This window comes from Pristiophorus japonicus, chromosome 18 (assembly GCF_044704955.1).
Source record: "Pristiophorus japonicus isolate sPriJap1 chromosome 18, sPriJap1.hap1, whole genome shotgun sequence".
NCBI lineage: Eukaryota > Metazoa > Chordata > Chondrichthyes > Pristiophoridae > Pristiophorus > Pristiophorus japonicus.
Window position 1 is genome coordinate 46,158,396 of NC_091994.1, and position 14,414 is coordinate 46,172,809.

Consider the following 14,414-nt stretch of genomic DNA (forward strand, 5'->3'; position numbering starts at 1 on the left):
TACTGGGCTCCAGCTTAACTCCCAGGGCACCGGCATCCTCCAGTACCTCTCCCATTTTCTATTCTACATGTGTGAGCCGAGAAATTGAGCCATCAGCAGACTGTTCAACAGGAGGGGCATCACCATCAACCCCAAACATGTCCTCGCCCATGTCATCATCATCATCATGGGCAGTCCCTCGGAATCGAGGAAGACTTGCTACCACTCTTAAAATGAGTCCTTAGGTGGCTGAATAGTCCAATACAAGAACCACAGTCCCTGTCACAGGTGGGAGAGACAGTCATTGAGGGAAAGGGTGGGTGGGACAGGTTTGCCGCACGCTCTTTCCGCTGCCTGCACTTGATTTCTGCATGCTCTCGGCGATGAGACTTGAGGTGCTCAGCGCCCTCCCCGATGCACTTCCTCCACTTAGGGCGGTCTTTGGCCAGGGACTCCCAGGTGTCAGTGGGGATGTTGCAATAATACAGTGTTGTACTTCCCATCTGGGATCACTGGTTAGTGCTCAGGAGTGGGAACCCTGGCCGATTATTTTTTTCCTCCGTAGCTCGTGCCCGCTGAAGTCAGTTGTAGCGTCCCGACTTCCGCCTTGACTCAGACCAACTAATTAAGCACAGGCCAGATTGAGCTCAGGACCGTCCTGGCTGGTGTGGCTTAGCCGCATACGTCATTTATCAATTGGTCAGTGGAGGTAGTTCTTAACATTAGTTTACTGTCAGCTCCTGTAAAGAGCAGAATACTGAAAAGACAAATTGCTTTCCCAGGCAACAGTGACACGAAATTGTGAAAAATAATATTGGAGAAGAAAGACTTGCATTTGTACGGCACGGTATCAAATCTCTCAACAATATTTCAAAGCAATTCACATACAATGAGTTACTTTGAAGTAGTAATTGTAACATGGATAAACCCCAAAACGCTGTGGATGCTGGGTCAATTAAAATGCTCACGACTGAGATCAATAGATTTTGGTTAGGTAAGGCTGTCACTGGATATGGATCAAGGGAAGGTAAATGAAGTTGAAGGGCAGATCAGCCATGATTCAGTTGAATGGTGAAAGAGGCGCGAGGGGCCTCCTTCTGTTCCTATGTTTCACAGTAGCCATTCTGCAACTGCAAGGTGCCACAAACAACGGCAAGACGAACGAGTGGGTAATGTGTTTTTGGTGGTGTTGGTTGAGGCTGGATTTGTCGGCCAGGATGATGGGAGAACGCTGTGTTCTTTGAAATGCAGCCATAGGATCGTTAACGTCTACTGCAACAGGCAAATAGAGCCTGTTTAATGTTTCAGCTGAGAGCAGCACCTCTGGCAGTCCTTGATTCCTGGAGACTCCGGGGCAATCCTGGAGGGTTGGCAACCCCAGTGAAGACATAAGAATGTAAGAAATAGCAGGAGCCTGCTCAGGCATTTAATATCATGGCTGATCTGATCATGGACTCAGCTCCACTTCCCTGCCCGCTCCCCATAACCCTTTATTCCCTTATCGCTCAAAAATCTGTCTATCTCCGCCTTAAATATATTCAATGACCCAGCCTCCACTGCTCTCTGGGGCAGAGAATTCCACAGGTTTACAACTCTCTGAGAGAAGAAATTCCTCCTCATCTCAATTTTAAATAGGCGGCCCCTTATTCTAAGACTATGTCCCCTAGTTTTAGTTTCCCCTATGAGTGGAAATATCCTCTCTGCAACCACCTTGTCGAGCCCCCTCATTATCTTATGAGTTTCAATAAGATCACCTCTCATTCTTCTGAACTTCAATGAGTATAGGCCCAATCTACTCAACTTATCTTCATAAGTCAACCCCCTCATCTCCGGAATCAACCTAGTGAAACTTCTCTGAACAGCCTCCAATGCAAGTATATCCATCCTTAAATACGGAGACCAAAACTGTATGCTGGACTCTAGGTGTGGCCTCACCAATACCATGTACAGTTGTAGCAGGGCATCTCTGCTTTTATACTCCATCCCCCTTGCAATAAAGGCCAACATTCCATTTGCCTTCCTGATCACTTGCTGTAACTGCATATTAACGTTTTGTGTTTCATGCACAAGGACCCTCGGGATGGACTCGATGGTGATGCCACTGTGACTTACTACCTATACTCACTTGGGAATGGACAGTATAGCGATGAGTTGTAGGGATGTTGGTCTTTATAGAAGTGCACTCTGGATGAGCTGGGAGCATGGAGAGAAACTGAGCAAAAATTATTGAGTTAAAAATAGAGGGATTCTTGCCAGGGCAGGCACCCCTCCAGCATATTTTGTTACAGAAAGTACATCTAAAATGTATGAAGCTGACTGCCGGGATCTGTATATCTTAATTTGATCTCCTTCCAGTTGTAAAAACTCACACTCAGAAGAGAAATATTCACTGCTTCATGAGGAGAATCCATCCGTCTGCCTCTTTATCTGACTGAATGAAACCCTTATACATAATGAACAATGAGTAACTCTCATCTACTTTCAAATTCAACCTTGTAATGTCCTTCTGTCAGTCATGTGATGTTGAGCATAACATTAGAAATTGGAGCAAAAGTACACCTTACGGCATCTCGAGCCCACTCCACCATTCACTAAGATCATGGCTGATCTTTTACCTCAACTCCACCTTCCTGCCCTATCCCTGTATTCCTTGATTCCCTTAGTATCCAAAATCTATCGATCTCAGTCTTGAATATACTTATTGACTCAGCATCCACAACCCTCTGGGGTAGAGAATTCCAAAAATTCTGCACCCTCCGAGTGAAGAAATGTTTCCTCACCTCAGTCCTAAATGGCCAACCCCTTATACAGAGACTAAGAACCCTAGTTCTAGACCCTCCAGGATGAGTTAAAAGGATGATTACAGTAAGGCATTTCCTGAGCTATTCCTTGCCCCCTTTGCAATATTTTACAACACTGTTCTTGCCATGGCTGAGGAATGTGTTTTTGTCCCTATAATTAGATATGTTACAACATAAACAGCCTCTCAGCATCTACCCTGTCAAGCCCTCTATGAATTTTATATGTTTCAATGAGATCACCTCTCATTCTTCTAAACTCCAGAGAGTATAGGCCCATTCTACTCAATTTCTCCTCATAGGACAATCCCTCTCATCCCAGAAATAAATGTAGTGAACCTTTGTTGCACCCCCTCTATGGAAAGTAAATCCTTCCTTAGGAAAGCAGACCAAAACTGTGCACAGTACCCCAGGTGTGGTCTCACCACTGCCTTATATAATTGCAGCAAGACTTCCCTACTCTTACACTCCAACCCCCTTGCAATAAACCATTTGTCTTCCTAATTGCTTGCTGTGCCTACATGTTAACTTTCTGTGATTCATGTACAAGCACACCCAAATCCCTCTGCAAACCAACATTTACTAATCTCTCACCTTTTAAAAAATATTCTGCTTTTCTATTCTTCCTACCAAAGTGGATCATTTCACATTATACTCAATCAGCCACCTTCTTGTCCAATCGCATAACCATTGTAGCCTGTTTATGTTCTCCTCGCAGCTTACTGTACCACCCAGCTTTGTATCGTCAGCAAACTGGGTACATTACACTTGGTCCCCTCATCTAAGTCATTAATATAGATTGTAACTAGTTGAGGCCCAATCACTGATCCTTAGGGCATCCTAGTAGTTACAACTAGTAACCATAACCCTAACCTGCCAACCTGGAAATGACCCGTTTATTCCGAGCAATAAAGGCGCAGTTTGGGATAGTGCCTTTAGTCCCATAGAAAGAAAGAACTTGGATTCACGTAGCACCTCAGCATGTCTCAGAAATACTGCATACAATGAAACGTAGTGATAGTTGTGTAGGCAAAGGCGGCAGCCATTTTGCACATGATGCTAATGAGCAGTTAATCTGCTTTTAATGGTGTTGGTTTGAGGGTGAAGTGTCGGATAGGTCACGTGGGAGAAACTCAGTGGTCTTCTTCGAATAGTGCCACAGGATCTAGTGGGGGTAAATTTTCAACTTCGTATTTGTGGTGTGGAGCCTCACCCAGCACACTGGCGACGGTTTACTGACCGGGCAGCACACGTCCGATGCTCTGATGCCCGATCTTGGTGGGTGAGGTTTCCTGTGCGGAGTGCAAAGTCAGAACATTATCCCGTTAATATCTATCGGAACCACTCGGACTTTTAGCATCCCATACAAAATCTGGCACCTGCGACAGTGCAGCACTCCCTCCGTACTGCACTGGAGTGTCAGCCTGGACTGTGTGCTCCAGTCTCTGGAGTGGGGCTTGAACCCACGACCTTCTAACCTCAAAATGTAGGATAATCCCAAAAGTGACACCACTGCAAACACACTTTAAAAAAAAATGTAATAAAACTGTATAAAGTATATAAAATCAGGTGTTTGGGAGTGAATTTAAAAGCTGCGACATTTGCCCTTTAGTATTTATGCCTCACAATTTGACTCTGTTTGCGAGGCCTTGGTGTGGGCACAGTTCCATACCACAATCCCGGTTCGGTATTTTCAGGTTGAAAAGCACCGCCTTCTCAGCCCTTGTTTTCCCGTCTCTGTTTATGTCCAGATCCAGTATAAAAATGGTCAGTCCGTTGTCGAGGTAGATGGCCGAGCCACCAAGAAGCTGATCACCAACCTGGAGCCGGACAAGGAGTACTCCTTCGTGCTGACAAACCGCGGCAACACGGTGGGAGGCCTTCAGCAAACCGTGTCGGCTCGCACCGCCCCGGCCATCCTGGGTAGCAAACCCTACTTCATCAAGAAGGTGGAACCCGACGGGACCCTGATGGTGCGGATGCCTGAGGTGGAGACGGTGACCCCAGTCATGTAAGAAAAAGGGCCTGACAGCAAATCTCCGAATTGTGCCGCATTCACCCGGCTGGGCTTACAGGGCAGGGATTAGGCTATCTCGCAAGTCTCTAACTAAAGAGTTTTACATATTATAAGGCCTTTACCTATTTTTATTTGCTCTCCCTCTCTACTTTGGCACATCACAGCCCATCCCAATCCTGTCCCTATCCAACACCTTCCGGCAGTCGGAACCACTGGAAAGCAGCAACTCCTGCTGGTTCCCGCTCCCCCCACCCAATGCCCCCAACGCTGCCTACCACCTCGCACAAGGGAACTGAGGCCCATTGTAGTGGCCCAATTGCTACCCTAATTTAGATCAGCTAACTGAATCCAGATTCGCCCAGAAACCTGGACCTTCCGGCTCTTCATGACCAAGTACTGCAGTACATGTATCAGTAGAGTCACTGAGCAGCCCTGTCTCCCATCAGTTATCAATTTCTGAACTTCTAGTGAAAGCCGAACGCTTTTCTTTCCCCGGGGTGGGACGTACACGCAGGTGGTGACCCAAGGCTGTTCTCACATAGACCTCGGGGAGAGATAGATTCTCATACTCTTGAGGCATGCACACACACCAATCCATCACGGCGTGTTTTACTGTCTTTCGCGCCAGAGTAACTCCCATTGCAAGCTGCCTTCCTGCGCTCTGTGTGGTTTCTCACCTTGGGTTGTGAGTTGTGAGAAGGTACAAGCTCTCTGCCTTGTGTTTCAGAGCCTATTACATCGTCGTGGTCCCGCTGAAGAAATCTCGCGGCAAGTTCATCAACACCTGGCACAGCCCTGACGAAATGGATCTGGAAGAGGTACGTCGGCAAAATCTTTCCTTCCTCCTTCCCTCGTGTGTTTAGCGTAGCAAGCGGCCGGCCCCATGCCTTCAGAGGCCAGGCGGCAAGTGCTGTGACTCCTTTCCTTTCCCCTCCCCAGCGGTTCTCTCTCCTCCTAGCCGGAAGCTGCCCCCAATGGGACATTACCAAAGTGGGTGTCCTATGTATGGGTCAACAGCTCACCCATGGGGGGCACCACATCTGGCCCAAGCCGGCCCTCCCACCCAGTATCCACACGCATACTCTCACTCGATCCAGCACATTGCTCAGGAGCCTGAAGCCGGGCTGACGTTCTCCTCCCTGACCCAGCAGATTTGAAGCCAATTGTCGCGCCCTACTGCCACCCCAGCTAGCTCAGCACAGGCCGCAGATGACACATGGCCTGTAGCGCGCTGGGTGGTACATTTACCCACTGAGTCACCGGGGAAGGTGGGGCCAGCGAGCCAGGGTTTAGCAGTGCCAGGGTTTAATTTTGCTGTGAGAGTGTATCCAGGATTCAGCTGCTGGTCTCAGCCTGGCCTAGTCACATCACCTCGTCCACTGTCCTCTACTGCCCAGTCTGTCCCATGGCCATTCACTATTTACTACCCAGTCGGGTCTGTCCCCTATTGCCCAGCCTGGTCTGTCTCTATTGCCCGGTCGGGTCTGTCCCTATTGCCCAGCATGGTCCCTCTGCCCCTATTGCCCAGCCTGGTCCCACTGTCCCCATTGCCCAGCCTGGTCTGTCCCTATGGCCCAGCCTGGTCCCTCTGTCCCTATTGCCCAGCCTGGTCTGTCCCTATTGCCCAGCCTGGTCCCTCTGTCCCCTATTGCCCAGTCTGGTCTCTCTGTCCCTATTGCCCAGCCTGGTCCCTCTGTCCCTGTTGCCCAGCCTGGTCTGTCCCCTATTGTCCAGGCTGGTCCCTCTGTTTCCTATTGCCCAGCCTGGTCTGTCCCCTATTGCCCAGCCTGGTCTGTCCCTATTGCCCAGCCTGGTCTGTGCCCTATTGCCAAGTCTGGTCCCTCTGCTCCCTATTGCCCAGCCTGGTCTGTCCCTATTGCCCAGCCTGGTCTGTCCCTATTGCCCTGCCTGGTCCCTCTGCCCTTATTGCCCAGTCTGGTCTGTCCCTATTGCCCAGCCTGGTCTGTCCCCTATTGCCCAGTCTGGTCTGTCCCTATTGCCCAGTCTGGTCTGTCCCTATTGCCCAGCTGGTCCCTCTGTCCCTATTGCCCAGCCTGGTCCCTCTGTCCCCTATTGCCCAGTCTGGTCTGTCCCTATTGCCCAGTCTGGTCTGTCCTTATTGCCCAGTCTGGTCCCTCTGTCCCCTATTGCCCAGTCTGGTCTGTTCCCTATTACCTAGCCTGGTCTGTCCCCGATTGCCCAGTCTGAAACATAGAAACATAGAAAATAGATGCGGGAATAGGCCATTCGGTCCTTCGAGCCTGCACCGCCATTCAATAAGATTATGGTTGATCATTCCCTCAGTACCCCTTTCCTGTTTCCTCTCCATACCCCTTGATCCCCTTAGCCATAAGGGCCATATCTAACTCCCTCTTGAATATATCCAATGAACTGGCATCAACAACTCTCTGTGGCAGGGAATTCCTCAGGTTAACAACTCTCTGAGTGAAGAAGTTTCTCCTCATCTCAGTCCTAAATGGCCTACCCCTTATCCTAAAACTATCTCCCTTGATTCTGGACTTCCCCAACATCGGGAACATTCTTCTCGCATTTAACCTGTCCAGTCCCGTTAAAATCTTATACGTTTCTATGAGATTCCCACATCCTTCTAAACTCCAGTGAATAAAGGCCCAGTTGATCCAATCTCTCCTCATATGACAGTCCAGCCATCCCTGGAATTAGTCTGGTGAACCTTCGCTGCACTCCCTCAATTGCAAGAATGTCCTTCCTCAGATTAGGAGACCAAAACTGAACACAATATTCGAGGTGAGGCCTCACTAAGGCCCTGTACAACTGCAGTAAGACCTCCCTGCTCCTATACTCAAATCCCCTAGCTATGAAGGCCAACATACCATTTGCCTTCTTCACCGCCTGTTGTACCTGCATGCCATCCTTCAATGACTGATGAACCATGACATCCAGATCTCGTTGCACCTCCCCTTTTCCTAATCTGCCGCCATTCAGATAATATTCTGCCTTCGTGTTTTTGCCCCCAAAATGGATAACCTCACATTTATCCACATTATACTGCATCTGCCATGCATTTGTCCACTCACCTAACCTGTCCAAGTCACCCTGTAGCCTCTTAGCGTCCCCCTCACAGCTCACACCACCACCCAGTTTAGTGTCATCTGCAAACTTGGAGATATTACACTCAATTCCTTCATCTAAATCGTTAATGTATATTGTAAAGAGCTGGGGTCTCAGCACTGAGCCCTGCGGCACTCCACGAGTCTCTGCCTGCCATTCTGAAAAGGACTCGTTTATCCCGACGCTCTGCTTCCTGTCTGCCAACCAGTTCTCTATCCACATCAGTACATTACCCCCAATACCATGTGCTTTGATTTTGCACACCAATCTCTTGTGTGGCACCTTGTCAAAAGCCTTTTGAAAGTCCAAATACACCACATCCACTGGTTCTCCCTTGTCCACTCTGCTAGTTACATCTTCAAAAAATTCCAGAAGGTTCGTCAAGCATGATTTCCCTTTCATAAATCCATGCTGACTTGGACCGATCCTGTCACTGCTTTCCAAATGCATTGCTATTTCATCCTCAATGATTGATTCCAACATTTTCCCTACCACTGATGTCAGGCTAACCGGTCTATAATTACCCGTTTTCTCTCTCCCTCTTTTTTAAAAAGTGGTGTTACATTAGCTACCCACCAGTCCATAGGAACTAATCCAGAGTCGATAGACTGTTGGAAAATGATCACCAAAGCATCCACTATTTCTAGGGCCACTTCCTTAAGTGGTCTGGGATGCAGACTATCAGGCCCCGGGGATTTATCAGCCTTCAATCCCATCAATTTCCCTAACACAATTTCCAGCCTAATAAGGATATCCTTCAGTTCCTCCTTCTCACTAGACCCACTGTCCCCTAGTACATTCAGAAGGTTATTCGTGTCTTCCTTCGTGAAGACAGAACCTAAGTATTTGTTCAATTGGTCTGCCATTTCTTTGTTCCCCATTATAAATTCACCTGAATCCGATTGCAAGGGACCTACATTTGTTTTCACTAATCTTTTTCTCTTCTAATATTTATAGAAGCTTTTGCAGTCAGTTTTTATGTTCCCTGCAAGTGTCCTCCCGCACTCTATTTTCCCCCTCTTAGTCCTCCTCTGTTGAATTCTAAATTTCTCCCAGTCCTCAGGTTTGTTACTTTTTCTAGCCAATTTATATGCCTCTTCCTTGATTTTAACACTATCCTTAATTTCCCTTGTTAGCCACGGTTGAGCCACCTTCCCCGTTTTGTTTTTACTCCAGACAGAATGTACAATTGCTGAAGTTCATCCATGTGATCTTTAAATGTTTGCCATTGCTTAGCCACCGTCAACCCTTTAAGTATCCTTTGCCAGTCTATTCTAGCCAATTCATGCCTCATATCGTCGAAGTTACCTTTCCTTAAGTTCAGGACCCTAGTTTCCAAATTAACTGTGTCACTCTCCATCTTACTAAAGAATTCTACCATATTATGGTCACTCTTCCCCAAGGGGCCTCGCACAACAAGATTGCTAATTAGTCCCTTCTCATTACACATCACCTAGTCTAGGATGGCTAGCTCCCTAGTTGGTTCCTCGACATATTGGTCTAGAAAACCATCCCTAATACACTCCAGGAATTCCTCCTCCACCGCATTGCTACCAGTTTGGTTAGCCCAATATATATGTAGATTAAAGTCGCCCATGATAACTGCTGTACGTTTATTGCATGCATCCCTTATTTCTTGTTTGATGCTGTCCCAACCTCACTAGTACTGTTTGGTGGTCTGTACACAACTCCCACTAACGTTTTCTGCCCTTTGGTATTCCGCAGCTCCACCATACTGATTCCACATCATCCAAGCTAATGTCCCAGCTTACTATTGAATTAATTTCCTTTTTGACCAGCAACGCCACCCCGTCTCCTTTTCCTTTCTGTCTATCCTTCCTAAATGTTGAATACCCCTGGATGTTGATTTCCCAGCCTTGGTCACCCTGGGACCATGTCTCCGTGATGCCAGTTACAACATGCCCGTTAACTGCTGTCTGCACAGTTAATTTGTCCACCTTATTCCGAATACTCCTCGCATTGAGGCACAGAGCCTTTAGGCTTGTCTTTTTAACACACTTTGCCCTTTAGAATTTTTCTATAATGTGGCCCTTTTTGTTTTTTGTCTTGGGTTTCTCTGCCCTCCACTTTTACTATTCTCCTTTCTATCTTTTGCTCCTGCCTCCATTTTATTTCCCTCGATCTCCCTGCATAGGTTCCCATCCCCCTGCCATGTTAGTTTAACTCTTTCCCAACAGCACTAGCAAACACTCCCCATAGGACATTGGTTCCGGTCCTGCCCAGGTGCAGACCGTTCGGTTTGTACTGGTCCCACCTCCCCCAGAATCGGTTCCAATGTCACAGGAATTTGAATCCCTCCCTTCTGCACCACTCCTCAAGCCACATATTCATCTGAGCTATCCTGCGATTCCTACTCTGACTAGCACATGGCACTGGTAGCAATCCTGAGATTACTACTTTTGAGGTCCTACTTTTTAATTTAACTCCGAGCTCCCTAAATTCGGCTTGTAGGACCTCATCCCGTTTTTTACCTATATCGTTGGTGCCTATGTGCACCACGACAACTGGCTGTTCACCCTCCCTTTTTAGAATGTCCTGCACTCGCTCCGAGACATCCTTGACCCTTGCACCAGGGAGGCAACATACCATCCTGAAGTCACGGTTGCGGCCGCAGAAACGCCGATCTATTCCACTTACAATCGAATCCCCTATCACTATAGCTCTCCCACTCTTTTTCCTGCCCTCCTGTGCAGCAGAGCCACCCACGGTGCCATGAAGTTGGCTGCTGCTGCCCTCCCCTGATGAGTCATCCTCTTCAACGGTGTATCTGTTTTGCAGGGGGATAACCGCAGGAGACCCCTGCACTACCTTACTTGCACTGCTCTTCCTGTGGTCACCCATTTACTAACTGGTTGTGTACCCTTTCTTTACCTGTGGTGAGACCAACTCGCTAAGCGTGATATTCACGTCATTCTCAGCATCGTGCATGCTCCAGAGTGAATCCACCCACAGCTCCAGTGCCGCAATGCGGTCCATCAGGAACTGGAGGCAGATGCACTTCCCGCACACGTAGTCATCAGGGACACCGGAAGCGTCCCTGACTTCCCACATAGTACAGGAGGAGCATAACACGTGCCCGAGCTCTCCTGCCATGTCTTAACCCTTAGATTAACTTAATTTGGCAACAACAATGCTAAATGTTACTTAATGATATCGAAAAGAAAAAGAAAAACTACTTACCAATCATCAGCCAATCACTTACCTCCTTGGCTGTGACGTCACCTTTCAATTTCTGGTCCTTCTGTTCCCTATTGCCCAGCCTGGTCTGTCTCTATTGCCCAGCCTGGTCTGTACCCTATTGCCTAGTCTTGTCCCTATTGCCCAATCTAGTCCTTCTGTCCCCTATTGCCCAGTCTGGTCCCTCTGTCCCCTATTGCCCAGTCTGGTCTATCCCCTATTGCCCAGCCTGGTCTGTCCCTATTGCCCAGCCTGGTCTGTCCCTATTGCCCAGCCTGGTCTGTCCCTATTGCCCAGCCTGGTCTGTCCCCTATTGCCCAGTCTGGTCCCTCTGCCCCTGTTGCCCATCCTGGTCTATCCCCTATTGCCCAGCCTGGTCTGTCCCTATTGCCCAGCCTGGTCTGTCCCTATTGCCCAGCCTGGTCTGTCCCTATTGCCCAGCCTGGTCTGTCCCCTATTGCCCAGTCTGGTCCCTCTGCCCCTGTTGCCCAGCCTGGTCCCTCTGTCCCCTATTGCCCAGTCTGGTCTCTCTGTCCCCTTTTGCCCAGCTTGGTCTGTCCCCTATTGCCCAGTCTTGTCCCTTTGTCCCCTATTGCCCAGTCTGGTCCCCCTGTCCCCTATTGCCCAGCCTGGTCTGTCCCCTATTGCCCAGTTTGGTCCCTTTGTCCCCTATTGCCCAGTCTGGTCTGTCCCCTATTGCCCAGTCTGGTCCCTCTGCCCCTATTGCCCAGTCTGGTCTGTCCTCTATTGCCCAGTCTGGTCCCTTTGTCCCCTATTGCCCAGTCTGATCCCTCTGCCCCTATTGCCCAGTCTGGTCCCTCTGCCCCTATTGCCCAGTCTGATCCCTCTGCCCCTATTGCCCAGTCTGGTCCCTCTGTCCCCTATTGCCCAGTCTGGATCCTCTGCCCCTATTGCCCAGTCTGATCCCTCTGCCCCTATTGCCCAGTCTGGTCCCTCTGCCCCTATTGCCCAGTCTGGTCCCTCTGTCCCCTATTGCCCAGTCTGGTCTGTCCCCTATTGCCCAGTCTGGTCCCTCTGTCCCCTATTGCCCAGTCTGGTCTGTCCCCTATTGCCCAGCCTGATCCCTCTGTCCCCTATTGCCCAGTCTGATCCCTCTGCCCCTATTGCCCAGTCTGGTCCCTCTGCCCCTATTGCCCAGTCTGATCGCTCTGTCCCCTATTGCCCAGTCTGATCCCTCTGCCCCTATTGCCCAGTCTGGTCTGTCCTCTATTGCCCAGTCTGGTCCCTTTGTCCCCTATTGCCCAGTCTGGTCTGTCCCCTATTGCCCAGTCTGGTCCCTCTGCCCCTATTGCCCAGTCTGGTCCCTCTGCCCCTATTGCCCAGTCTGATCCCTCTTCCCCTATTGCCCAGTCTGGTCCCTCTGCCCCTATTGCCCAGTCTGATCCCTCTGCCCCTATTGCCCAGTCTGGTCCCTCTGTCCCCTATTGCCCAGTCTGGATCCTCTGCCCCTATTGCCCAGTCTGATCCCTCTGCCCCTATTGCCCAGTCTGGTCCCTCTGTCCCCTATTGCCCAGTCTGGATCCTCTGCCCCTATTGCCCAGTCTGGTCCCTCTGCCCCTATTGCCCAGTCTGATCCCTCTGCCCCTATTGCCCAGTCTGGTCCCTCTGTCCCCTATTGCCCAGTCTGGTCTGTCCCCTATTGCCCAGTCTGGTCCCTCTGCCCCTATTGCCCAGTCTGGTCCCTCTGTCCCCTATTGCCCAGTCTGGTCTATCCCCTATTGCCCAGCCTGGTCTGTCCCTATTGCCCAGCCTGGTCTGTCCCTATTGCCCAGCCTGGTCTGTCCCTATTGCCCAGCCTGGTCTGTCCCCTATTGCCCAGTCTGGTCCCTCTGCCCCTGTTGCCCAGCCTGGTCTATCCCCTATTGCCCAGCCTGGTCTGTCCCTATTGCCCAGCCTGGTCTGTCCCTATTGCCCAGCCTGGTCTGTCCCCTATTGCCCAGTCTGGTCCCTCTGCCCCTGTTGCCCAGCCTGGTCCCTCTGTCCCCTATTGCCCAGTCTGGTCTCTCTGTCCCCTTTTGCCCAGCTTGGTCTGTCCCCTATTGCCCAGTCTTGTCCCTTTGTCCCCTATTGCCCAGTCTGGTCCCCCTGTCCCCTATTGCCCAGCCTGGTCTGTCCCCTATTGCCCAGTTTGGTCCCTTTGTCCCCTATTGCCCAGTCTGGTCTGTCCCCTATTGCCTAGTCTGGTCCCTCTGCCCCTATTGCCCAGTCTGGTCTGTCCTCTATTGCCCAGTCTGGTCCCTTTGTCCCCTATTGCCCAGTCTGATCCCTCTGCCCCTATTGCCCAGTCTGGTCCCTCTGCCCCTATTGCCCAGTCTGATCCCTCTGCCCCTATTGCCCAGTCTGGTCCCTCTGTCCCCTATTGCCCAGTCTGGATCCTCTGCCCCTATTGCCCAGTCTGATCCCTCTGCCCCTATTGCCCAGTCTGGTCCCTCTGCCCCTATTGCCCAGTCTGATCCCTCTGCCCCTATTGCCCAGTCTGGTCCCTCTGTCCCCTATTGCCCAGTCTGGTCTGTCCCCTATTGCCCAGTCTGGTCCCTCTGTCCCCTATTGCCCAGTCTGGTCTGTCGCCTATTGCCCAGCCTGATCCCTCTGTCCCCTATTGCCCAGTCTGATCCCTCTGCCCCTATTGCCCAGTCTGGTCCCTCTGCCCCTATTGCCCAGTCTGATCGCTCTGTCCCCTATTGCCCAGTCTGATCCCTCTGCCCCTATTGCCCAGTCTGGTCTGTCCTCTATTGCCCAGTCTGGTCCCTTTGTCCCCTATTGCCCAGTCTGGTCTGTCCCCTATTGCCCAGTCTGGTCCCTCTGCCCCTATTGCCCAGTCTGGTCCCTCTGCCCCTATTGCCCAGTCTGATCCCTCTTCCCCTATTGCCCAGTCTGGTCCCTCTGCCCCTATTGCCCAGTCTGATCCCTCTGCCCCTATTGCCCAGTCTGGTCCCTCTGTCCCCTATTGCCCAGTCTGGATCCTCTGCCCCTATTGCCCAGTCTGATCCCTCTGCCCCTATTGCCCAGTCTGGTCCCTCTGCCCCTATTGCCCAGTCTGATCCCTCTGCCCCTATTGCCCAGTCTGGTCCCTCTGTCCCCTATTGCCCAGTCTGGTCTGTCCCCTATTGCCCAGTCTGGTCCCTCTGTCCCCTATTGCCCAGTCTGGTCTGTCCCCTATTGCCCAGCCTGATCCCTCTGTCCCCTATTGCCCAGTCTGATCCCTCTGCCCCTATTGCCCAGTCTGGTCCCTCTGCCCCTATTGCCCAGTCTGATCGCTCTGTCCCCTATTGCCCAGTCTGATCCCTCTGCCCCTATTGCCCAGTCTGATC

At 50.5% G+C, this 14,414-nt stretch overlaps 1 protein-coding gene across 18 annotated transcripts in view; it reads left to right on the forward strand.

Annotated features, from left to right (window-relative positions):
* Positions 1 to 14,414, forward strand: part of LOC139228683 (receptor-type tyrosine-protein phosphatase S-like) — a 592,821-nt gene that overhangs the window by 461,342 nt on the left and 117,065 nt on the right. For all 18 annotated transcript variants that reach the window (XM_070859939.1, XM_070859924.1, XM_070859930.1 and 15 more), the window contains 2 exons: positions 4,529 to 4,788; positions 5,522 to 5,612. In XM_070859939.1, the coding sequence (XP_070716040.1) occupies positions 4,529 to 4,788; positions 5,522 to 5,612 (351 nt within the window). The remainder of the gene's footprint in view (positions 1 to 4,528; positions 4,789 to 5,521; positions 5,613 to 14,414) is intronic.